This window comes from Silurus meridionalis, chromosome 7 (assembly GCF_014805685.1).
Source record: "Silurus meridionalis isolate SWU-2019-XX chromosome 7, ASM1480568v1, whole genome shotgun sequence".
NCBI classification, from domain to species: Eukaryota; Metazoa; Chordata; class Actinopteri; order Siluriformes; family Siluridae; genus Silurus; species Silurus meridionalis.
The window spans coordinates 10,500,655-10,527,586 of NC_060890.1; the positions used below are offsets into that span (position 1 = coordinate 10,500,655).

Below are 26,932 nucleotides of genomic sequence, written 5' to 3' on the forward strand. Positions count from 1 at the left end.
CACTGTGGCCACGCCAAAACCTCAAGACAAGTTCCGTCTCATATTGATAACTTAGCAACACAGTAAACAGCCTGACTGATTGACAAGAACCCAGAAGAGATCTGCTCTGTGCCAGCTGATTAATTACACATCAGCAGTTTAAATGGGGGGGGAACCCATGTGACATAAAATATAATGTCGTTGATGGTTTAACAATTAATACAAATACACCTGGTGAGAGAATGAGGTGGGGACATCACCTGGTAACTCAACATAAACCGAACCTCAATGCCAGCAGAAACGTCGCATACGAAGGGAGAGAAATAAAATTGTATAACATTTATTTACTCAACATGGATACTAATTCAATTAGCATGCAAACCTTTGTCCACTATTGTGTCAACATTATTGCAACACTGGTTTCCCTGCTGTGATAAATTTAACAAAAACATCACACCACTGACAAAATATTGGGGTTACGGTGTGTTTCTGCTGCATTTGTAGTTAACAGACAAAGGGTAGAAGGGAGAGGGAAAGTTAAAACTGCATATAGCCTAATATATTACTATGTTAGTGGCAACGATGCTAGCAGACTATGAATGCTTGCATTGTACTATTTTCTTTAAGGGGTGGGGTTAGTCTGCGGACAGCACGAAAAGCTTCACAGTACGTAAAACAGAAGGTCCGATGGATGATCGTGCACTAGAAGAGGGCACATGTAGGGGATGGACATGGACTTTAGCACTGGCCTTGTTATGAACAGGAGATGCAGCAGCACACTTCACCCATCCCGCACTCCTAGCTACGGAGGCGTGAACAACTTTGTCAATAAAAGGGGCAAACGGGGGGGGGGAAGCTAATTGGTCAGAAATAGTGTCCCTAAAACGGAGGCATCTTGCATGAAAAATGTCCCACATTGTTTACTTCTGTTTTTTGGAAAGGCAAAAAAAATAAACAAACAAACAAAGAAAAAAAAATAAAAAGGACTTGCTTTCAGTTCATATTCAAGTTTTCTCCTTTTTACAACTCTGGTTTATGTAAAGATTTTTTTTTTTTTTTGTCTTTCCATAAACAAAATAAGTTCAAACTTTCGTTATCTGTGTGTGTTGATCATCGTCCAGCTGTTCGTTTTCTGGGTCTGAGTCCGTTGTGTCAGAATATCGATAATGGTCCGGTTCATTGTCACTAACGTCCGGGGTTACACACGCTGAAGTGCTGGCCTCTGAGTTGGATGGTTCCTCCACTGTTTTTGTGAAATATAGTTTCACCTGGAAGAAAAATAAAAAAAAATATTTATTTGCTTAACTAAAAACACAATGACAGCAGAAACATCTGGTTCTAATAAATGCTGCTTATTTCATCATTTTTCATATTCCAGAACAGCTTCCTAAGCCTATCACACTAGCACTAACCACGCTGGCGTGTATTGCGTGTGAGCCGAACTCACCTTGAAGTTTGGGGAAAATAATCTGTTGGCTTTGTCTTTGTTGGCCTTGTCCAGGTCATTCTTTGTTAAAACCAGTATTAGATAATCTTTGTCATTCTCCCCCCTCTCTGTGCACTGGATCCCATCCATGTCCTTCAGTAAACTCCCGTTTTCTACCTTCTCAATGTTCTCCTCTGGTCCAGGGATGAAGAAAGTGTTCACCCAAAAGTGAAACATCTTGTCCTGTTTAAATACACCACACAGCATTACAAACATACAAACCTGAAGTTAAATTTAGCAGCAATTAAAACATTTTTGTGGTCTCTCCGACACGTGACTGCACTTCCTTCATACTGATTTAAGAGCTGCGTACCTTTTTCATCATCTTGTTCTGTTTGTGGAAAAATTCCACTTTGATGTCTCCGCACACAGGCAGCGGTTGGGGAAACTCAAAGTGCATGTACTTGTCTTCACGCCTCGTGTGTGCTGGGTTAGACGTGTGGATCTTCACTTTCAGCTGGTACACCACAAACTGTGGATCTGTGAGAGAAACGTTTTCAAACTGTTACTCTCCCTACACCCCTCAGAGCACATTCATCCATCCCAGCCAGAACATTAAACCACAAAAAGGTGTAATGTATTGATTAATTCACTACAATGCACCTGTCAGGAGTGGGATACATTAGGCAGCATGGAAAACAGTCAGTTCTCAGAGTTGATTTGTTGGAAGCAGAAAATAAGGGCTAGCATAAGGACCAGAGCAAGATCTTTGACAAGGGTCACATTGTTATGGCTAGTAGACTGATTACCTGCAAAACTGAATGTCTTGTGGGGTGTTCCCATTATGCAGCGATTAGTATCTCCCAAAAGTGTCCAGGAAAATGTCCAAAAAAGGACAACCAGTAAACCAGCGAAAGGGTCATGGCAGCCCGAGGCTCAATGAGAAGCGTAGGGAGCTAACACTAGCCAGTCTGAGCTAGAAAACACAAAAGATGCGCAACGGGAAGTAGGCACGCCAGAGGATAGAGCATGATGCTCTAGTGAATGTTCTGGGTACTGGCTTGCATTCATGTTGAAGTTACTATGATACTCATCGCTTACCTAAACATTGTTGCAGACCAAGTACTCCCCTTCATGGCAATGGTAAACTTGAATATCAGTAGTCTTTTTTAAATTCATGAAAATTGATTGAACATGACAGTTCCAGGTGTTTATCTAGCCTCGAAATTTCCCAAAACACAATCTGAACGAACTTCTGTGAGATGTGCTGGACAAAAATGGAGGCCCAAACTCCCAAAAGATACCACAGCACAACTTTAGATGTTTTGAAGATTATGCCTTGACAGGTCAGCACTGTGTTGGTAACACAAGGGGGTCCTACATAATATTAGACATGTGGGTTTAAAGTTGTGGCTAATTGGTGTATAGACTTTTTTCCCCCTAATTAAAATCTTTATGACTGGTGGAGAATGAGCTTCACAGTTCAATTTGTCAGACTGTCTCAGTCTTTAGGTTTAAGGACAAAGATGTCCAGTTTAAGCCTTTTTTAGTTGTAGCCAAGTGTGTGAGTTGACTTTTTGTGAGGAGTAAAGACAACCTAAGTAGGCACAAGAAGGGAACTGAACTGATCTCCTGGCATTCATATGAAAACTGCATAAAAATGTTAACTTTTGCCTTAAGGGCTGCATCAGTAAAAATGTCACCCAATATGATCATTCAGAGCTTAAAGGAAGTATGGATGTGGGGGTGGGAGGCTATAGTCAGAGCGCAGTAGTGCCTCGACAGGTTAAGTGAGAATTCAAGGACTAAGAGCAGCACATACGCCTGCGGGAACGAAGTACTTACTGCAGGTCCCGCCACTGAACATAGGCACCGTCTCAAACATCATCTTGTGAAAGAGCAGTGCCACCGGTTTGTAGTCGAGCTGGTTCTTCAGAAGGTAGCTGTAGTAGTAGACGTATCGCCTCTGACTGGGTATCGTCACGCCCTGTAAGCAGCAAATTACCAAAATATCTTCCTCGGTTTGCGTCACATTACAGACAACATTGAATCTCGTCTCGAATTTAGTTGAACTAGACAAGACATTACTTAAACAAAAATAAATAATTTTCTTGAGTCTTCCTATAGCATTAAACTATTGTATAAGAATCATATGACAGTAAACTTCTTACACTATTCTTTTTCATAAACATGAAAAGATAAGGTTCCAATTACCTTCTTGTCTCTGGTCCTGACCTCCCCATAAAAATCCAGAGCCTCTTTTGCTTTTCTGAACTTGCCTCTGTGTAATAGGTATGCGCAGATCATTACGCCCGTCCGCCCTTTTCCAGCTTTACAATGAATGGCAGCCACATGATTGTCATTTTCACTGAGCCACTTATCCAAGTCTTCACAGAACGGTTTGATGAGCTCCAACTGTGGAGGATTATGATCTTCAAATGGGTATTGTGCAACTGCAGGAGACAAACAAAGGTCAAAGACTTGGTACTAAAGCCTAATTATTTTGAGAGGTGGTTAGGTCAAAGGAGATGGGCTTTGCATCTTACCTCTGCAATTAAATTTGGCAGCATCATAATGTCTCTCTGCACATCTGAAGAAAAAATAAATAAAACAAAGAATGAAATCATGACCTACATTCAACTCACAGAACAAAGAAATAGAAATATGTATTTCAGGCAGGTAAACACAAAACCAGTCAATATATTACTTTGAACTGAATCTCATCATGACCTTTAGATAACTAATTAGGCCAAATAGACAACTCCGGGCACAAGAAACATTTTTCTATAGAACACCACAGATTTTAGTTCCATTTATATCATACTTTACGGCTAAAAAGAATACAGACTGATATATTAGCAAGTCTATAAAGTGTTTGGCATAATGTTTAAAAAAGAAAAATGGTGGAAATTCTATGATTTAACATGTACTTACAGGTTATATATCTTGTAATGATTTTTATGCTTTGAATCCAGAAACCTGTGGAGAAAAAGTGATAATTACTTTTCCAGAAACATATGATGGTGAAAGATGCATCTATCTCTACGCCTCACTACTTGTGTCCAAACCACGGTCTGATGAGTGTGGTCTTTACAACCCTCGTGCCACTCTGACAAATGCACAATTTCACAGTGGACATACGCACTGAAGTTCTCACCATGAGACCTACAGGTGGTCTGTGGCAAAAGTTCACTGCAGTATAATTACTCTTTCCCTTACATGGCAAAATAAATCATTTAAATAAATAAATAAATAGATAGATATACCAATCACTTTAATTTTTACTGTCAATATCTGCCATATGCATCCATCCCCATCTAGATTCATGTAAATACAAATATTTTCTATATTTTACACTTTTTTATTTATCTACTTTATTTTTTATCCTTATAGTCTATTCCTTTTTTCATGCTTAATCATTGGACGGTCGTATAAAGCATTTCACTGCATGTCGTACTCTGCATGTATGTGACAAATAAAATTTGAACTATTTAAACAAAGTGTGCATGGATTCCTGTGGTGACCTCAGTATAAAAAATTGGCTTTCATAATTATTTGAAATCAGCTCAGATTTCAGATGAACTAGTTTAACGTGCAGATAGTGATGCAGCAATGCAGAATTCCATTGTTCAGCAGTTAGACAGAGACGTGCATCATTGCTGCTCTTTTTCTGCCCCAAACATGTTCATTCTACAAATGTCACAGGGTGCACGGTGTTCAGATAAGAGGAGGTGATCAAGGTCATTGAGATAATGAATTTTAAGCCTAAATGAACATTGTGCTAGGGCTTGAAAATATAATGAAATCACACTGTGTTTAAATCATGTCACAACATACAGTGTTTGCAGATACAGGAATATCAATTTCTCATTTTTACATATAAAAATTTTGCATTCAATATTTACAACATACAGAATTCCCTTTTTTATTTTCAGTGTTCAATAAAGAACATAAGCATTGGTAAAACATGCATGGGTTTCTAAGCAACTTGCTTATGTTAGAAAGGTCTGCAAACAATATATTTTACAATTTTGTTATACAACATATTTGAGGCCAGCAGATATAAAGCAGATGATGTCAATATCTCGTACATATCTCAAAACCTAAACTTTCTTCCAATAAGCTTGAAATCTTTATAACAGGCACTATTGCAAGAGAGCAATATCAGGTTTAACATTGTGCGTGTCTTTTAAAATCATATACAAGTGCCACTTACCGTACAACATCGTCTATGTTGTTCCTGTACACCCCCTCGAGTCTCTCAGCAGGAAAGCCCATAGCAATTATGTTGGGATAAATATCTGTTCTGCAGAATTAAGGAAACCCAGGAAAGACATTTTTGGAGAATTGACAAAGTTGCTGCCAACAAAAACGACCATCGCCACATTCTGGAAAGTAACTGTAAATTTTCGGCCTGCTACGGCTTATGAGCAAACTTCATCTCCGTACACCCACGAAAGGGTGAGCCATGGGATACATTACATTACACAAACTTTCAGACATAGAGAAGTGGACACACAAAGGCAGCGATCAGCAAAAACCGAATGACTTCTACATATCTAATGTGGCATTCTACTTTCAACAAGAAGCCAGAGAATATAACTCCTGGCTAATACACAACAGATGGGTCTCACTGCAAGAGACTAATGCAGGGACCTTTAACCCAGAAGGCCACACAGGGGCACTAAATAAATCACACTGAGCCTCGGCCCGGCCTAGAATCGCTTTCCTTCCTCACCTTTCTATAACAAGTGCCATGAGGGCTCATCAGTCCTCGCTGCCTGACATTCACACAGAGCAGTGGAGCAGCACGCATGCAGAACTGGAGAAACGCTTCTGACGACATGGCCGCCTCATGACAAGGATTGGCTCAAAAGAGAAAAGTGTATACAGAGAGGGGTGAAGAAACTCACCTATATCATTTTATTTCAAATATAAGTTTAATAGCAATAAAGATTGTTTATATAGATGAGATTTTAAATGCAACACTATCACTGGCAGTTTGTAAGCAAACCTACAGGCCCATATAAATGGTGCGCATTGCGGATCACTAAAATGCCTTATGAGGATTGTGATATTTTTATCACCCATCGCCAAAACCAATCCACTCGGGCACAAAGGAAACGCATACACGCAACATTCATTTACATCTAGTGACACACTGAAGAGGAAATGCCTTCTGTAGGTTAAGCCCCTTTTACAGATTCATTGTTAACTTCGCCACTACAATTCCCTCGTCTCCTTTGCACTTGTCAATCTACAGCAGATGAACATACCCTCGCAGATTTCACACTTAAAAACCAGGATTTTTACCAGCATTACTTCCCCCGTGCTCTTATAGTTCTAAAGAAATCATTAATAAAATGCCATTGGACAAAATAAGGGCAACTGCCTGTGGACCGCTGATACAAAACTGCACGTTATGTTTGTGTGAAGTGTGTTTCGTGACAGACACTCACTGAAAAGAGCTTTCTGATACCAGAACCGTTTCCCCTCATTTTAAAACGCACGATAATGCAAAGAGCAAAGAGTTTTAATAGTTTTATAGTTTTAATGGCTACTATAAACAAGAAAAAACCATGAGCAAGTGGGGCAAAGCTGATCTGTTTTGTAAACATTCAGGCTCGGCATTGCAAAAATGATTAGTGTACAGATAACTACAGATACACAGCCTGGGAATTTATTCATGAAACTCAAATTGTAAAAGTCACTAAATACTATATTTTCTGCAAAGAACCTTTTGCCAACAAACAGGAGAACTACAGAAAACTCCGTGAGAATTTCTAAGACAGACAACAGTGTGCACACAAAATGACTCCTACATTAACAGACTCGCTTCCTACCCACAGTCCAGCTGGCACCCCGTATCCTCGCCATTATTTTGTATATTACGCATGTCATTTATACTAGTCATACATTTAAAAAAAAAAAAAAAAATCTGAAACTTAATTTAACAACATTATCTACACGCACTGACTATAAGAGGGTCTCTGAAATGAACAGCTTGAGGTGTGCGATTTCCTTCTGTGCAGAAACTCTTCATATGGCATAAAACCAAGCTCAGCAGTACAGACACCGACTAAAAAAAAAAAAAAAAAAAAAGAAAAAAGATGTAATGTATACCACAATCTAATGAGACAGTACACTCTCTGTTGTGTCTTACTGTATTTAATCAGACTGCCACGATTCCCTTCCTTATACGTTTACATAAAGACAGCCTAAGACTTCAGTATTCCTTGTGAATAAGTACCATTGAGTTGCGATCAGGCCAAAAATGCAAATCATACCCGAACTACATTGTTCCACAGACTGTATAATCCTTTCAGAACTGCATATTTCTGACTTGATGAGCACACACAGATCTGCAATAGGAGCTTTCCCTCTCACACAAACAGTGCTATGCCTAAAACAGACATTTGAGTCATTGTTGTAGTTGGACAGTATGAAGCTGACATGTACAGCTTTCCAATTGAAAAAATTAATAAATAAAAAAAAATTGTGTTCTTGGGCCGAATTCTCCAAAACACTCTACTGCATTTAATTTCTACTTGAACTTATACACCAACAGTTTCCCGATACGTCTTTAATCCTCTTCCACCCATCTTGACTGAAGTTGTCCAACAAGTACACAAGCTGTGGAAATTAATCCGATCCTGCCAGTACTCTGGCCTTTATTCATCAAAGCTGCACAGATTCAAGCGTACAGAATGACGTCTGAATAAATCTGTGTCTGATTCATGAAACTCGCACGACATCCAAACGAGCAGCAATTTGCGTGTAAATGATGAATCAGCTTCAGCTGCATGGACAAGCTGCCATCCACTAAAACCTTATTTACACGACACGTGCCCTAATTTACTCTCATGCACCTAACTTGCACGAAATCCACCCTGGTTTATTCAGGCGTTTCAATAGTGAGCCAGTAAAAGAAAACTGTTCCGCTGCCTATCAAAATCTGAAGTAAGAAAGGCAGAGCGGTAAAACTTGAAAAAGAGAAGAAAGAAAATACTAGCCCCCCAAAAAAATCCTCAATATTTCTCCCCATAATGTTTAAAACTGTACAAAACTGAACCATTTTCAACCTCTCCTGCAGGTAGTAATGTGAATGATATTTATTTTTTATTTCACAGCACAGACACTGTACTGGCAAATCCTATCTAGACTGAGCAAACAAACACATTTCCACACACTGTGCTGGTACAGAAACATGTCCTTCCTCAGTTAAAGTGCTTGTTTTACCAACCTGGCTATAAATAGCCTTCCTAATCAGTCGTTAATCACCAGGTCAACATCACAATTGTTCAAATTTGAGGTTGCAAATCTGTCCGTGTTTAGACTAAATCATAACTACAGTGGCATTAACTTTTACTCTGAACCTCCTATTGTCAACTAAATTAACAGAAATTAGAGTCCTTACTGAACTGCATAGTGAAGACTTAATCCAGCTGTTTCTCAACTGGTCTCCATCTATTCTTCTGGAGTGTACATACATGCGTTACCCACAAACAAGCACTTCGGCATGTTTTCCTGTTTCCAGTTCATTCAAAGCTCACTTATGACTCATGGGGCACTTGTTGGGGCAGACAATAAATGTTTTGTAAAAATGGTTTCACTAATGCTTCAGTCAAAGGATTGTAAAAGTCATCCTTTCACAGAATTCCTTTTGGAAAGCAAAAGCAATTGGCCACTATTTGTTAGCAATGTAGCTGTGTGGCTCTGTGCACAGAACCATAAGAAACCACCGGGAAAGCATTAAATTGTGTATTAGATGGATTGAGCGCCGTTACTAGATTTTATACTTGTACATATTTCCTTTTGAAACATGGTCAAAGAAGGAGAAAAAATGAGTGATTCTCACAAGATATTCTGCGCCTCACAGATACAAATTAAAAAAATAAATACATAAAAATTTGCGTAAACCAGCTAAACAGAGAACTTTTAACTATGACTTTGTCGACCAGTATCCTAAAACAAAGCTTTATGAACCACTATTTCATACCAGAAAGGACAAGCTTTAATAATAAGCCTAAAAACCATTTTACCCTTCGTTTGTTTGCTGCATCATACACATTTAATAGATTTTTATAAAACGATATGCATTCTTACACAGACCTGAGTTTTAGCATTAAGGTCATGTTTAAGCTGATTTTTAAGCGGGAAGTCTGTGCACGCACGCACGCGCACACACTCCAGCTTTTTAACACAAGGGAACAATGTGCAAAAAGCTGCACAGCCAAAACTAGATGAATGATTGCATTTTGATGTTAACTAGATGCTATAGAATGATACCTGAAGTATTTTCAAGGGGGTGGGACACGCCATCTGAGAGCATCTGATTAAAAGCAAAAGCAGGCCATTACAGGCTGAGACATGAAAACTTTTACTGTCTTTATAGAAAGTATAAAATTGTAAATGTCAAGAAATTGTCTCCACAATGGCAAAAGACTCTTACATTGTATCCTTTACGAACAATTTCAGTAACAGAAATTACTTTTTGACTGTTTTGGTACAGTGTCGAAATATGAAATGAAGCAAGAGGAATGGCTTTTTTTTCTTTACGTTATCTCATTTAGTACCTTCAATGCCTGTATTGTTAGTATAATAGTATAATAATTGTATATCGTGGAATCTACATCCTATAGCTGCACACTTTAAACCATTTTTATACAAAATTTTTTTTTAAATGTCTGATATCTCTTGAGCATCTACAGTTTTTGGTTAATACGTGGAAATATCAAGATAAATGTCAATTTTCATATATGCACCTAATATAAATACAGCGTATTGAGCAGTCCTTTAAAACAACCCCATGCACATGTTCACACACAACACCGGCGTTTTTTACGGTAACACTATAGGCTTTAGGTTCAGAAACACCATGTGGCCTACTAGAGCCTATAGCTTCAAAAAACACCATCTGGTGTACTTCTGTGAGAGCAGATAGGTTTACTTATATAAAAGCAACTAATCAGTTCTCGATGAATTTGAATCTGTAGCGAACTCTGGCATCATGTAATCCAGGCCCAAATGAAATAGATGATCGTTTGTGCTCTCAGAAAGCAGAAATCCTGCTAATAAAATCAGCCAACTAACTGCAACTTTTACCCTGGAATGCTGCAAGAAATGCTACACCTAGAATGCAAGGGGAATGAGGTGCCATGACAAATACAGAGTTCATTACCAAAGCAGAAGTACGTGAAACTTTACAAAAGGTCAGCGTGAAGTGAAAAGGAATAGTTTGCATGACGAGCCTGAGGTTTCATCAGGGTTCATTTAACAGCCAAAAACCAAACCAATACGGGTCGTCACTCATCCACCGAGAAGTAACGAATGTAACTTGGGCAGCAGCCGCTTGGAAATTTGTGAGTTTCTAAAGTAACACAAACTCCAGTCTATGACGTTGATGAGGTAAAGCACACAATTAAACGGGTATGGGTACCAAATCTTCACATTAGCATGGCTGTCCACAAATGGAGTCTCAACACCTCAGCAAATATTACCAAACCACTTCTCGCCATCTCTCTCAAACACGAGCACAGGTGACCTTTAACATCTACCACAAGTGCCAACATCAATGAAAAAGACTGTTGCTTCATTGCAAAGGCAGGATAGTTCAGGCATAAGCTCTATAAACTAGTGACAGGGCGGGCGATCACACAACATCAGCTCAGATTTTTTGATACAAGGATTCGAACCCACAACCACTGCTGCAAGACAATGGACAAGACCAGAAGCCTCTGTTCACCCAAATACAACCCTTTCGTGTACCAGCCCAGTAAAATAAACCTAACAAGATCATTACACAATTAATCATAAATGAACGTGACGAATCACAGACGCAAAAAAACACAAAAAAAAAAAAAAAACACCTCAACAAAACCACAATATCACCTTAACCACAAAGACCTGAAACAAAAAATATCTCGGACACAAGCGGCTCAATTTGGGAATATGTTTGGTTTAAAGGGGCTCTCAACATCAGCCATTTTCTGCAAGCAGCTGATGCAATGCTCCTTTGTGTGTAGCCCTGATGGTGAGTGTAATCTTGCGTTATGTAGGCCAGCAGATCCTCTGCGCTGCGCACAGCACCACACCACAGAGCTTTTGTTCCCGATCAAAAACGCCAGCTCGCTTTAAGGAGATAAGGAGATCACGGTCACACTCCTGACACTGAAACGTCTACACCGAACATCACATGGAATGATGGCAGAACAAGAAAAAAAAGGGGCCAAATTTTAACTGCTAAGCAGAAAAGCATTGACAGGATATTCAGCAGCTCATCCGTGACCTTTCAGGCAGAAACAGAGAAACTGAAGTGTCCAGCATCACAATCATCTCCTCTAACATTGCTCCAGGCAAATTCAAACATGTAATGTACACATTTCAGAGCCACGGTGTGATGATCCTTATAATGCAAAGGTTTTTTAGGGGGGAACTGAGACGTGGGGACATCATGACACTAAAATCACAGCTTGGTTTGACAGGCTGACATTGTCCCTGGCTGGAGTTTGAGCACAAACGGGTTAATGCTCAGTTAATATCCCTCACTGACGCTCAGCTGAACTGATCAGATCAGGGGTCAAAACCTCAATCGCACAATCACACACACACACATATTGGTTATTATTATACCATATTACCATCATATACTGTTACTATTATATATGGAGCAGGTGTGATTATAAAAGAGGATACACGTCAAGTCCAAATCAAACCCATCCTCCTGGTATCTCCTTTTGTTTCGGCTGACCATCTTCTGTATGATAGTAGCCATAGCTGTAAAAGGAGTCTTTAGGGTTTTTAAAGTAATCGAGAGTATCGTGGCCTCCGGGTGAAATGCCGTCGTTAAGGCTTTTTTCCCTTCTTCTTCCTCCGGCTTTTTTGTCCCCTTTCTCCCTCCCTCTGTCTGTCTCGCAGTCCTTTCGAATGCGCTAGCCTTTCGTCTTTTATTGTTTTTTTTTTTGTTTGTTTTTTTAGCGTTAGCTTCACCTGCTAGCTAGCGGCCGTGCGCTGGCTGCTGCTGCTGCTCTTCTTTCTGCTGCTCGCTCATACAGAAGGAGGGCCTGGAGCAGGCCCAGCCGCCCAAATCCACACCGACACGGCCGCAAATCCTCCCGCTACGAAGGTACACGCGTCTCCACGTCTCGCAGAGGGATGTTTCCGAAGCACGCCAAGTCTCTGAATGCGCCGCAGTCGCCGTGATTGTGCCCGAAGTGCGGAGAGAAAATCCTCTCCGACGTGTCTGAAGCGGAATATTAGCGGCGGCGGCGGCGGCGGTGTTGGCAGCGGCGGCAGGCACGCAGACAGCAGGCTCCGTGTGGCTCTAACAAGCGGCTAGCTGGCTAGCTAGCGGGCTAGCAGATACGCACATCTTTGAAAAGGAAAATACATAAAAACGCATAAAAAAATCATCCATCCACGTCGTCCTCGGTATTCCAATGCATAAAGAGAAGTTTGACAGCCTCCACCATAAGAATTAAAAAACCCTCCCGGGTTATATGTGATTTAAAAAAAAAAAAAAAAAATGGAGCAGAGTGCAGAAGATCCCAACTCGGTCCCCGTTCTACTCCTCGGTCGCTGCTCCGCCGCTCAGCTCTCCTGCTGCCCAACTTCCATCATGGCTTCCAATAAGAAAAGGGTCAGCCGAAATAGTGCTCCGCCGCACAAAATAGTTCCGAGAGATGTCCGGTTTTCAATACTTATACTAAAAGAAATCACTTCCACTATTAATAAGTATGTACATAACGTTGCTTAGAGTTTAAGTGCAAATGCACAACGTCCAGTCTATGGATTTTACAGATCTTTTCCCACCTCTGGCGGAAGGATACGAAAATCGGCACAGGAGAACTCATTTTTGTTCCTGAGTCACATGTGTCTTTCTGAAATGAGGGAAGTGTCCAGTTTTATTTATATATATATATATATATATATATATATATATATATATATATATATATATATATATATATAAAGATTACTGCAAATATCGCCTTTATCGTGTGTAATGACGCCGCGCTTCTCCTAACAGTGTCGCATTGTCTTCTTGTGAGACAGTCTGGGGGACAGTTGAGTAAGTCGGTGGTGTGAGGGGCTTGAAGTGAAGAGAAAAATCTCAGTGAGCGCTTCTGCGTTTGGCCCTTCAGCTCGACAATTCTGCAAAAGAGGGCAGGAAATTACTGAAATGCTTACGCAAGCAGAAAAGTGAGTCGGAGCACAAACCGCGATTTAGGGCTCCTGGCTTAAAACAAAGGCGTTATCAATCACTGGGGTAGTTTAGAAAGCTGATTTTACCCCTGCATTAACTTTTGGGTTGAGTTAGATGTGGGATTTGATGACCTGCACATTGAGAGCAGCTTTCTGATGTTCACTGTGGCCCATAAGGGCGGGATAGAGGGACAATATTTAAGCTTTTTTTTTTTTTTTTTTTCAGCAAATCGTTATTCTTTAGCGCCACCATCCGCCAGATTTCTTAATACTACTTATAATATAAAGATTGAATAGGTGAAATAAAAAAATCCTAGCAATGAAGATGCATATTACTCGTGTTAAATGTCCACCTTATTGTTATTTACTTGTGTCTTACACAAAAAGTACACACGTTCAATTACTATAATTAATTTATTCTATGAATTCTCTGCCTGGGAGTTCTACCCAAACGTTTTTCTGTTAATAGTTGTAATTCAAATACAGTAATTCTCCAAAACAGCGTCTGTAATCTGGAGTTAAGGATTTGTGTTTTAAGACGTAAATTCAGTCTGTACAGTTCACCAATATGCTAAAAAAAATTCTTTTGCTTTTTGTGACTGATCACCATGTCCCGTTATAAAAATGCTTTTTAACAGGCCATGCGGCTCCCCTCAAGCGCATGCACAGTACAAACCGGACAATGACGTCATGAAAATAATCCAGCAGCAGTCGCACCGGTAGAGGGAGCCAGTTATTTGCGTCTTTCTCCAATAGAAAGGCCAAGATTCGGCGCTACCGTGTTTATTCCCACAGATATCGATAAAGCTATAAAAAATACGATTTTAAGAAAGAAAGGGCAAAATAAATCATTCTGTACCTGGTCTTTTTTTGGATTCTCTCTGTTCGGCTTGTATCCTGTTAACCCTTTAGAACTGTAGGGGCGCTGTTTACTTTTTAGTCGGTTCACACCCGCTTATTAAATCCACCGAAGAATTAAACGCGGAAGCACCAGCGAGTCGTCGAGGTGAGTGTGATATACAGTTTCACCCACTGTAGTAAACCAAAACTGTTTATTTTAAATAAATGTAAATAAATAAATCTACACTTATACATTCTAATAACTCACAAGCCAGCGTCACGCGTGGCATTCACTCCTTCAGTATTTAATTCACAAACTATTTGTGCTGCGTGCATATTTAGTGATGACAATAAAAAGGTCAACGCTAATCAAGAAGCAGCTGAGCTTTCACTTTTGATCAGACGATAGCGAAGAGTCCGGCTTCACTCAGCTGAACGACTTTATATCACATTTAGCTCAAATTATACATGTTTTTGTTAGAGATTGGTAGAAACAACGCGTTTTGAATAATTGCCGGTCCAGTTGTTAGGCTATATGATCTATTTGCTTCGTGTGGGCCAAGTTTACCAGCATGGTAACACGCAGAGCTCTCCCTCTCTCCACTTCTCTTTCTCTTCCTCTATATATTTTTCTCCCTATCTTAAATCTCTCTTTCTTTCTATTTTTTGCTTTCCCCCATCTCTTTCTGTCTCCCCCTCTTTTCTCTCTCTCCCTCTTTCATGAATCTCTCTCATTTTCTCTTTCTTTCTCCCCCTCTTCCTAGCTTTTTCTTTCTTTCTTTCTTTCTTTCTTTTTCTCTCTATTCTTTCTCTTTCTTCTCTAGAATATCAGTTAGTTGAAACTCTACATCTATTTTGTATTTTTTTTGTAAGACATTACCATAGAAAAGTTTGCAGTCCACAGTAGATTGGTAAACATTTTTGAAGTTTATAATTAATCATAACATATCAGCATATAAGAAAAGGAAAATATGGCGAGTTCTTTTACACGTGTAATGATTTTTTTTGTCAATCAGTGCGAAGTATTGTATGAACATAGTGTTTTGTGATGTTTCCACTGAGCACAAATACAAAACATTTTTTATTTTAGTTGCACTGAACGATGGAAAAAAATGGCAATAAGGAATTAACCAAACACTCCATACACTACCATTTGTATTCAAAAATAAATTTTGGGGTCACTCATGCTTGTAAATAAAGGTCACAGAACACACCTGTATTTTCCTGACCTTTAAAAAATTCCTCGCCAGGCTCTTATGTGATGATGGTGTTGAAGGAAATTCCAGCGGACAATATCACCCGTCCTTTGGGTCGTAATGAGGTCATCGGTTTACTCTTCCGCCTTACAATATTTGGTGCCGTCACCTACTTTACCATAAAGTGGATGGTGGATGCAATTGATCCAACAAGAAAACAAAAAGTTGAAGCACAGAAGCAGGTAAATTCGTTTTATTTTTATTTTTTCCCCACCGGGTTTCTGCAAAAATCATTTTAAAGGATTTACTTTCACCTGTAACAACAGGTAAAAGTAGTTCAGTGTGATGATATTACTATGTGCATATTAGGGCTTTAGTGATTATTTGATATAATTACATAATTGATTAAAGTCCATTACTTTATATGAAAAAGAATCCATGTTAGAATGGAGTAATTCAATTTTACCCAAAGCAGAAGTGGAGTGTCTGCTATGAAATTTGTCTGAATTAAATGGTAGTATAAAAAAATGATGTAGTAGGGTGGGCGGCATTGGCCTCTCTATTGGAAGGTCAAAAGTACAAATCCCAGTACCACCAAGCAGCCACTGCTGGGCTCTTGAGCAAGGCCCATAATCCTCAACTGCTCAGTTGAAAGTTGTTCTGGATAAGTGCATCTGCCAAATGCCATAAATGCAAATGTAATTAAATGAGCCTTATAAAATCAATGTATTTTTTATGTTCTAGCCAGAGCTACTGTCAGAATGCAAATGGGATGTGTAATTTTTTAATTCATAATTTATTCAACCAGTGATGCAAATGATGATGTCAGACCACATTGGCCCTTTTTGTTTGGTAGAGTGTAATACAGTAGTGGGACCTGTTGGTGGCAGCACTGTCCAAACACTCAAAACTGAGCCATACATTCTTACTTACATACAAGCAGCTGAGCAAAGGTGATTTCTTTAAATGTACTAAAGGATGTGCATTATTTATTTTTATTTTTATTTTTTTTCCATCTGCCATCAGTTTAGTCTTCTTCCAATTCCCACCAGACGGCTTACATTAGTTTGACATTAAAGAAAATATAAGCAGAATAAATGGTCATTTTTATCTATATTTGTCAGCTGTTACAATCTTTTTTTCTTTAATCATAATGTAACTGTTATAATCATTATTCTAAATGCTATATATAAGTAATACACAAATGTAGATTAAATATTATTGGCGAAATTATTTTAATTTGATATGTTAAATATTCCATATGCTTATTTTCAGGCAGAGAAACTCATGAAGCAGATTGGAGTACAGAATGTCAAGCTGTCAGAGTATGAGATGAGCATTGCAGCCCATCTAGTGGACCCGTTAAGTATGCAAGTGAGGATGCTGTTTATTTACAGTCTTAAACATGGTTTTATTCCAGAGTTTGTTGCTTGGAATAATTCCCTAAGTATTTCTAGTCTTGGCTACAATCCTCATACATTTCTGTTATTAAATATTATTGTCTTTAAAAATATAGCATGACATTTTCATAATTAACTGCTTTCTTTGAGCTGTAGAGTATATATATATATATATATATATATATATATATATATACACACACACACACATATAAAGTGGTACCTCGACATACGAGTTTAATTCGTTCCGTAACCTTGCTGTATGTCAAATTGCTCGTATTTCAAAGCAAATTTCCCCATTGAAATTAATTGAAATGCCATTAATCCGTTCCAGCCGCCAAAATGCGACCTCAGTTGCTTTTGTTACGTGTTTTTGAACAAGAAAATTTTATTTATGAATGACAAATATTGTATAAAACATAATAAAAGAGAATGTAAAGATATAATAAGGTTTTATTCAGTGTATTTTCCTTGGAGATGAGACGACTTGAGCTAACGAAAACACTGGTGGTGTGTGTGTGTGTGTGTGTGTGAGTGAGAGTTTGCGGAGGTGGGGGTTAGAGGCGATAAGCGGAGGCAGAGGGAAAACTCGTTTTTTACTAATCACTCCTGCACACTACGTATCCCTAAACTTTAATTTTTTTACTTTTTCTTCTTTGCTTATTGTTACTTATCCGCTTGAACTTTTCCCGGCGGCAGCGTAACAACTCATTAGTTCATGCTCGTGGAATGATGAGATGGACAACATTAGCCGATGCATACCACTTTACTTGTTTTTATGAAGTTAGATTCGCAGGGTTACAGTATAATATATAATATACAGTATAATATAAACTTTGATTAACCGACCGCACTGCAGAACACAAAACATATAAATCGCACACAGGAAAAACATCCAGCCCGCACACTTCTTTCCCGCACTACACTACCTATTTTACTCTGGACTTCAATACCCAGAGATAGTAGCCTTAAAGAAACAGCTCTCATTTTCGTTCTAATGCAACACTATCTTCATTTTCGTCACAATCTTCGCTTTCTGGCTTTGATTCGGCATCTAGCAGCGGCGTCTCGAGCTCGTATCTCAAGTTTTTGCTCGCGTATCAAAGCAAAAAATCGACCGAGTGACCGCTCGTAAACTCGTATGTTAGGAGACTCGTATGTCGAGGTACCACTGTATGTATGTATGTGTGTGTGTGTATATATACAGAATATATGTATACAGATATACAGAAACCGCGCCTGCACGTGCATGTCTAAAACATGTCTGCGGTGTGGACGTATTTCAGTATATCTGAGAAAGACCCACGGATAGCGATGTGCAAAACATGTAATGCCGAAATTTCGTCTGCAAAAACTTTCTCCACGTCGGGTTTAATTTGAAATCCAAACATCCCGATCGCTATGCTGAATATCAGAGGAACGCAAACGCACAGAAAAGCAAAACCTCTCCGAGCATGCGCACTCCGTCTGTGGTGGACGTTTTTGAAAAGGCAGGAAGTTTCCCAGTGATATTGTTGTATTGTATCTTTAAGCAGTTGCACTTGTTCCAAATGCACTTTGTTTTTATGAAAGAACATATTTAATTGTACAACCTTTCAGCAGGCCAGAGGGCCTGTACATTATTATTTAATGTACACATGAGTGCATTTAAGTTAAACATTTAAGACTAAATTTTAATTAATTTTATCCTGTGCATTGTTGCAATGTGCTATAAATAAATATTTTCATAATTTGTAATTGATTCATTCTTTGAAACACAGTCATAGACATAAATGCAATGGTAATAATAATTGTAGAATATAAAATAATTTTTATTTCTGTGCATCACTAATATATATATATATATATATATATGTGTGTATATATAGTATATCAAAGGAACAACACTATAGAAATGAAGCTTGGATATATTTTAGAGTAGCATAGAGTAGTGTGCAGCGTGTATAGCAGTATATATTTTCTGTCCTCTGAAACTAAACATACAGCAATTATTGTAAAAAAAAAAAAAAAACTGGCAACAAAAGTAAGTACACTTGTACAGCTGTATGTCATGTAACCATGCAAAGCCACACGTCCTATTCATGATGTTCATATTTTTGTCTGGTTGACAGGACCATACAAATTTGTGTATCTTCTATTAGAGCAGTTAAAATTTGGTTCTTTGAGTACAATTCTCTCATGGTGACTATTGGATGTTCAACATGGCAACACATTGCAAAGAATTTTTTGAATATTTGAGAATTAAAACTATAAGAAGTTCGATGAAACTTAATTACCGTACTGTGGCCATACAGAGGTTTTCCAAGAACGGGTTCCACTCAGAACAGACCTCGCAAGTGTCGATCAAAGGAGTTAAGTCCTCGTCCCGTGCGGCAGGTGCAGAAGCTATCTTTTAAAAACACACACATGAGCGCTGCCAGCATTGCATTGAGGTTACAGAAGCGGAAGGTTTTCAGACAATACGCTGCACACTGTAACAAGTCGCTTGGTATGGCCTTCGTCTCAGATGCACTGTGACATTCTGAAGCAGAACATGATGCCCTCTCTTCAGAAACTGGGCTGAACGGCAGTTTTTCAACATAATAACGACCCCAAAGACACCGCTAGATGACAACTGCAGTGCTGGAGGTGATGAAGTGGCCAAGTGTGTCTCCAGACCTGAACTCTGTTGAGCACCTGTGGGACATTCTCAAGCGAAAGGTAGTCAAGCACAGATGTGTCTTAACATCCAGCAGCTCAGTGATGTCATTATGAAGGAGTGAAAGAGGACCAGCAACAACTTGTGCAGCTCTGGTGAATTCCATGCCCAGCAGGATTAAGGCAGTGCAAGATAACAATGGTGCTCACACAGAATATTGACACCTTGGACACAGTTCTGACATGTTCACTTAGGGTGTACTCGCTGTTGTTGCCAGTTATTTTGATAGTAATGGGAGCATGTTGAGTAATTTTCAGAGGAAACCTGTACTGCTATATAAGCTGCACACTGACTCACTTTTTTGAGATTCTGTAATAAACAGGACTAGTTTATGAAACAAATTTCAATGTAAAGTGTAATGCAAGCAGTTACATAGCTAATCTGCATATAAAATCAAAGTTGTATAACCTTGTATCAATAACTTGTATCTGATTGGATAACTACAGTAGCACTGCACTGGTGTAGTGGTCTTATCAGATATAGTCCTTTATTCATCTTAGCATCATTTCCAGATTTATGGCAATAATTAATTATTTTTTTATTAATTGTGATTAGATTACATAATCATTGTGACAGACCAACTGTAATTAGTTTATTACAAGAAAATTATGTAAAATCTTGGTGTGTTCTCAGATCACATGGAGTGATATTGCTGGCCTTGATGAGGTTATAACCGAGTTAAAGGACTCAGTCATTCTTCCCATTCAGAAAAGGCATCTGTTTGAAAAATCAAAGCTGCTTCAGCCTCCCAAAGGTGAGGACGTGGATGAAATGGTTTGATTTGTGATGGTGCATAATTTCAGTACAATGTTGCGTAGCATCCAGAGACAATGTTGAAGACACTGTGCTCAGATAATTCTGTTGTTATCAGGTGTGTTACTCTATGGACCTCCAGGCTGTGGAAAAACCCTGATAGCCAAAGCAACAGCCAAAGAGGCCGGTTTCCGTTTCATCAATCTGCAGCCCTCCACTCTGACTGATAAATGGTATGGTGAGTCCCAAAAACTGGCCGCAGCTGTCTTCTCCCTGGCCATCAAGCTCCAGCCCTCTATCATCTTTATTGATGAAATTGGTGAGCATATATCTTGGAAAAAAAATACATAATTTTTGAGTTCTTAAATCTAGAATGTTTAGTTTAAATCTTGTTTCTCAAAATCTAGGCAATATTTCACCTGCAGTTTACTGATTGTGTGTTGCTTAGATCAAAATCTAACTATACATATCGCAATTGGGCAAGGATGTTTGAAAACATAACGCCATTATCATTAGACTGCCTGAACTTTGCAGATCATAGAAAAACTGGACTTTAAAAGTGACTAGCATGTACAAATGAGTACAATATATGCTAAACCAGACAATAAATCTGATTTACTTTTTGTCCTGTAGACTCCTTTTTAAGAAGCCGCTCCAGCTCGGACCATGAGGCTACTGCCATGATGAAGGCTCAGTTCATGAGCTTATGGGACGGACTTGACACAGACTACCAGTGCCAGGTACAGTGCACATATCTGTTCATTTTCTTGGGTAATAAATGAAACAAACTCTGTAGGCCCAGATTTGGGAAGTTTCTGAATTTAATGGTAAACAAGGATGCTTAATGTGATTTGGTATTAGACCATCTCTGACATGTTATGAGTATGAGTCGGGTTGATTGTGGTTTACTGCAATAAACTCTATTTTGCCCTCCTCGTCTACGTTTCTTGACGCCTTTGAGAAGATTGCTTTGCAGCATTGATTTTGGAAGTCCTAGCTGATGTCGGGAACTTTCGGCTTATGAAATCGTTTCCGACAGTTTTAAAGCAAACGGCAAATTGACCACAATGTTATAATTAAGATTGTTTACCAGTGTTGGACAATAACGCGTTACTGTAACCCAGATACCTTTTGAAAGTATCTCAAAGTAACTCTGTTACCGTTACTGTATGGTGCGTTTGTGCATTACTTTTTTAAATGAATACATTTCGGCTGAAGTGCAGCCTACAGTCTAACCTGTTTACAGCAGAGACGCATTGTAGGATTGGTGGATGAGAACCACTGTAAACACGAAGAAGACACACCGTGGGCGTGTTTCCGTTTATTAAGGTCTGTGCGGCAGTAATGGCGAGTTGAGGCGAGAGCAAGACGATTTTCTCAAAGTGGAAATATGCTCATTATTTCACTTTAGTTGAGCATAAAGACAAAAACTTGGTCAAATGTAAGCTGTGTCTTTCTGGTTCGAAGCTCGTATCTACTGCGATTAACAGCAACTCCAATCGGTCGAAGCTCCTCCAGAATCTCCATGCTGATGAAGCTAGACGCTAACCCGGTGTTCTGTTCTACAATGTTGATAGTTTTCATACTTGCGCTGTGAAAGGAACATTTTTAAGAGCTCAACACAACAGCTTTTATGATGCAGAAGCCACTTTAGTTTTTGATTCTGAATATATTATTCAGCTTGTTTTGTTATTTATTTCAGAAATACTTGTGATGTATTCAGTTTGTGTTGGTCTGACTTAAATAAAATAGTGTTTAAAAATTACTTTGTTTTTAAGTCAGTTTTGTGTTTGTATAGACCATAACGCATAAAAGGGCATTAATGGGAACATTAAAGAACGTTCTTTAAAAAAGTAACTAAAAAGTTATTATTACTAAAAGGTGTAAGTAATCGACAAAGTAATTGAATTACTTTTTGAATGAAGTAACTAGTAACTGTAACTAGCTACTATTCCTTAGTAAAAAGCACAACACTGTTGTTTACTTTGTTCAGGTTATAATTATGGGTGCCACTAACCGCCCTCAGGATCTGGACTCTGCTATACTTCGCAGAATGCCTACTAGGTTCCACATAAATCAACCCGTAAGTGTCTGGATGTTTCCAGTATGAACAGGTTTTGGTTTTGATTGTATTACTGAAACAGTGATGTATTCATTAGTTGTTTCTTCTATTATGCAGGATATCAAGCAGAGGGAATCGATACTGAAGCTCATCCTGGGGAATGAGAATGTATGTGTTAAATTAATAGACTGAGCATGGATCTGGCTGGTATGCTGAAAATATATGCACTAACCATTTTCCAATTCTGAAGATTGGGGTTGGCGTAGACCTGGGAGAAATAGCAAGAGAGACAGACGGTTTTTCAGGAAGTGACCTCAAAGAGATGTGTCGAGATGCAGCTCTGCTCTGTGTACGGGACTGTTTGCGTAGTTTGAACAGGTAAGCCATGGAAAATGTACAATTTACATAGTTAGCTCCTGTTTATAGTATTGCATGTGTTTGCGTGTTTTGGATATAGGTGGCTGATGTAAAGAATGTTTTTGGTTATATTATTAAAAGAAATTAATGGTCTTTGTCTATACAAATTTGATATATTGCACAATGTGGATATACCAGAATAAATGTTTATTAGGATTAGTGCAGAAAGAAATCTGGCTTGTTGATTTGATTAGCAATTTATATTTAATTTATTAAAAAAAAAAAATCAAATTACATGATTGTTGACAAAAAGAACAACTGCTTACAGGTGAAGCTGACCTTAATGAAGGTCATGCTAACACAAGGAAAGTTATAATGAAGGTCAAAGCAGGTGTTATGAATGAATGATAATAGCTGTGCTTTGCATGAATAGAACGCTCTGTGAGTCAGTGCTGTACTCTGTAAGTCTCTAAGACACTACTGTCTTTTTTTTTTTTTTTCCATTTATACTACTAGCTAGTAGCTGCCATCCCCCAGTGTCTGGATAAATCATATACTGTTGGGAGACAGAAAAAAGGAGAGGTTTCTGAGACTCCAGTTATTGGGGGGGGGGTAATTTCCAGGATCGTCTATTTATGAGGTTTAAAAACTATTTATTCTCAACATTTTTGTTCCACCCTTTGGCCACTTAATATGGATCTTTTTTAATTGTTACATTTTTTTCACCTATATGCCAGGGTTATGTTTTATCGTGAAAAACCTGCTTTTTTATTTCCTCTTAGTGTTGTGTTCACTTTAACTCGCATTCTATTGCATTACATATACTTATTTGACACCCATTTATTCAGAGTGACTTGACATAGGAAAACAATCCAGTTGTGCCGCAGCATTATCTTTGTTTGATCTAGGAATTCCTTTTACTTGTGTGCTTTTGTGCGTGTGTGTCTGCACTTTTTCACGAGACCCAGTATTCTGTAATGTCATGCTGAACAATGCAGAAAGCAGACCTGTATTTTTGCTGCACAAATGTATTTATGCCCTATTCAAGCCTGAGTTCCAAATCTGTTTCTGTATAGTTCGGAGGAAGAATACATCAGACCCATCCAGCAGACTGACCTGCAAAAGCCATCAAAAGATGAAAAAGTCGAAAAATGCAGGAACACTGAGTATGCTACTGGACACAGCTCTGGACTGATTCTGATACTACTGGCCAGGGTAATTTATTTCAGCCGTAGATCATAATACATTTTGTAAGTTAAACATGTTTATCATAGAATATGGTTTGCAAAGGAAGGTGCTCTAGAAATAAGCTCTAGGATATTTTACCCTCTTTTGCAATATGGATTTTTTTATGTTTTTGTCATCATAATACATGCCTTCCAGAAGTACAATTTGCATGGGATATTAGGAGAATATTTATAAAATTGTACAGAAGCAGGAAACGTGTATATAAAGCATTTAGGCGACAAATAATTTGAAGAAACAAAGTTATAGGAATTCCTTGGATTTTTACTTCCTGGTACAGTTAATATGAAGTTAATAAATGCTGTGTGTATGGATATACTGTACACACCCCTGTTAAATCTGCAGTTTTGTGTGATAAGAAAAAAAAACGTGATGATATGGATTTGTGTTATGATTGTGTTGGAAGATTGTGTGAAATCATTCTTTAGCTTTCTGACAGGGGCCTGTGAGTTTGTAAGGCAAAATATATGCATCCATCACCATGCTTCACTGTAGCTATGCAAGCATATCTTTTTATATTTTTTTCTCACAGTTCTAAGTTGTCTCATTTCACCATAACACACATTGGCACATAGTTTGGGATGTTTGTGTGTATGTTTTGGCAAGTGTTATGGAGGATTGCATTTCTTTTTTGACTAATATAAGGTGGTTGTTACATGCAAGAATTAAACAGCATTCGCTACATATTCCTAAAGCACATTTATTGTTGGCATAGTTGTTTTTAAAAACTCTCTATAATATGATATCTTCTTTTCTTATATTCATAAATAGCTTATAGTGTCTTTACTTTGATGCTTGTCTTCATGCAGCTCCATAGTACACTGTTACATTCATATTGATTGATTGCATTCAGACAATGAGATCCTAGACATGACTTGTAAATTACTTGTATACATGGTTTCAGCAGTTAGATGAAATCAAGTGATCTCAAGAAATTTATAATAATTTATTTGGAATTAATCAGATGAATGATGATTAGAATAAACCAATCCTAACCTCATGCTCCGTTATAAAATGTTGTACACACTTATAGACCTAAGTCATTGAGGTTTTTTTGTTTGTTAATATGGATCTTTTTTAATTGTTACATTTTTTTCACCTATATGCCAGGGTTATGTTTTATCGTGAAAAACCTGCTTTTTTATTTCCTCTTAGTGTTGTGTTCACTTTAACTCGCATTCTATTGCATTACATATACTTATTTGACACCCATTTATTCAGAGTGACTTGACATAGGAAAACAATCCAGTTGTGCCGCAGCATTATCTTTGTTTGATCTAGGAATTCCTTTTACTTGTGTGCTTTTGTGCGTGTGTGTCTGCACTTTTTCACGAGACCCAGTATTCTGTAATGTCATGCTGAACAATGCAGAAAGCAGACCTGTATTTTTGCTGCACAAATGTATTTATGCCCTATTCAAGCCTGAGTTCCAAATCTGTTTCTGTATAGTTCGGAGGAAGAATACATCAGACCCATCCAGCAGACTGACCTGCAAAAAGCCATCAAAAAGATGAAAAAGTCGAAAAATGCAGGAACACTGAGTATGCTACTGGACACAGCTCTGGACTGATTCTGATACTACTGGCCAGGGTAATTTATTTCAGCCGTAGATCATAATACATTTTGTAAGTTAAACATGTTTATCATAGAATATGGTTTGCAAAGGAAGGTGCTCTAGAAATAAGCTCTAGGATATTTTACCCCTCTTTTTGCAATATGGATTTTTTTATGTTTTTGTCATCATAATACATGCCTTCCAGAAGTACAATTTGCATGGGATATTAGGAGAATATTTATAAAATTGTACAGAAGCAGGAAACGTGTATATAAAGCATTTAGGCGACAAATAATTTGAAGAAACAAAGTTATAGGAATTCCTTGGATTTTTACTTCCTGGTACAGTTAATATGAAGTTAATAAATGCTGTGTGTATGGATATACTGTACACACCCCTGTTAAATCTGCAGTTTTGTGTGATAAGAAAAAAAAACGTGATGATATGGATTTGTGTTATGATTGTGTTGGAAGATTGTGTGAAATCATTCTTTAGCTTTCTGACAGGGGCCTGTGAGTTTGTAAGGCAAAATATATGCATCCATCACCATGCTTCACTGTAGCTATGCAAGCATATCTTTTTATATTTTTTTCTCACAGTTCTAAGTTGTCTCATTTCACCATAACACACATTGGCACATAGTTTGGGATGTTTGTGTGTATGTTTTGGCAAGTGTTATGGAGGATTGCATTTCTTTTTTGACTAATATAAGGTGGTTGTTACATGCAAGAATTAAACAGCATTCGCTACATATTCCTAAAGCACATTTATTGTTGGCATAGTTGTTTTTAAAAACTCTCTATAATATATCTTCTTTTCTTATATTCATAAATAGCTTATAGTGTCTTTACTTTGATGCTTGTCTTCATGCAGCTCCATAGTACACTGTTACATTCATATTGATTGATTGCATTCAGACAATGAGATCCTAGACATGACTTGTAAATTACTTGTATACATGGTTTCAGCAGTTAGATGAAATCAAGTGATCTCAAGAAATTTATAATAATTTATTTGGAATTAATCAGATGAATGATGATTAGAATAAACCAATCCTAACCTCATGCTCCGTTATAAAATGTTGTACACACTTATAGACCTAAGTCATTGAGGTTTTTTTGTTTGTTTTTTTAATCTATGTCACAATCACGGTGGGTATTTTTTTCATCACAAAAACCTGCCGTTTTATTAGGGGTGTTAACTCTTTGGACTGAGAT

At 38.2% G+C, this 26,932-nt stretch overlaps 2 protein-coding genes across 4 annotated transcripts in view; one reads left to right on the forward strand and one right to left on the reverse strand.

Moving 5' to 3' along the window:
* Positions 1-13,022, reverse strand: part of ptenb (phosphatase and tensin homolog B) — a 13,809-nt gene extending 787 nt beyond the window's left edge. The window contains exons 1-9 of the mRNA XM_046854537.1: positions 12,101-13,022; positions 5,622-5,706; positions 4,340-4,384; positions 3,952-3,995; positions 3,620-3,858; positions 3,251-3,392; positions 1,779-1,945; positions 1,427-1,648; positions 1-1,247 (exon numbers count right to left, since the gene is read on the reverse strand). The exon at positions 1-1,247 is cut by the window's left edge and continues 787 nt beyond it. Of these exons, the coding sequence (XP_046710493.1) occupies positions 1,062-1,247; positions 1,427-1,648; positions 1,779-1,945; positions 3,251-3,392; positions 3,620-3,858; positions 3,952-3,995; positions 4,340-4,384; positions 5,622-5,706; positions 12,101-12,179 (1,209 nt within the window). The 5' untranslated portion in view covers positions 12,180-13,022 and the 3' untranslated portion in view covers positions 1-1,061. The remainder of the gene's footprint in view (positions 1,248-1,426; positions 1,649-1,778; positions 1,946-3,250; positions 3,393-3,619; positions 3,859-3,951; positions 3,996-4,339; positions 4,385-5,621; positions 5,707-12,100) is intronic.
* A 1,336-nt stretch (positions 13,023-14,358) lies between these two features.
* Positions 14,359-26,120, forward strand: atad1b (ATPase family AAA domain containing 1b). 3 transcript variants are annotated; one of them, XM_046854539.1, is made up of 11 exons: positions 14,359-14,615; positions 15,700-15,887; positions 16,921-17,019; positions 20,377-20,497; positions 20,615-20,815; positions 21,130-21,236; positions 22,490-22,579; positions 22,676-22,726; positions 22,809-22,936; positions 23,992-24,130; positions 25,610-26,120. In XM_046854539.1, the coding sequence occupies exons 2-11, from the start codon at positions 15,711-15,713 to the stop codon at positions 25,646-25,648; spliced, it is 1,152 nt and encodes a 383-aa protein (XP_046710495.1). In that variant the 5' UTR covers positions 14,359-14,615; positions 15,700-15,710; the 3' UTR covers positions 25,649-26,120. The 3 variants fall into 3 exon arrangements, with proteins under 3 accessions (XP_046710495.1, XP_046710494.1, XP_046710496.1); XM_046854538.1 differs by lacking the exon at positions 14,359-14,615 and adding an exon at positions 14,865-15,024; XM_046854540.1 differs by lacking the exons at positions 14,359-14,615; positions 23,992-24,130 and adding an exon at positions 14,865-15,024.
* Positions 26,121-26,932: the final 812 nt, after the last annotated feature.

Coding starts and splice junctions, on each gene's coding strand:
- atad1b (XM_046854538.1), top strand. CDS start 14,985: ATGATCTATTTGCTTCGTGTGGGCCAAGTTTACCAGCATG. Junction 20,816..21,129: donor CATCTTTATTGATGAAATTG/GTGAGCATATAT, acceptor TTTGTCCTGTAG/ACTCCTTTTTAAGAAGCCGC. Junction 24,131..25,609: donor TTCTGATACTACTGGCCAGG/GTAATTTATTTC, acceptor GTTTCTGTATAG/TTCGGAGGAAGAATACATCA.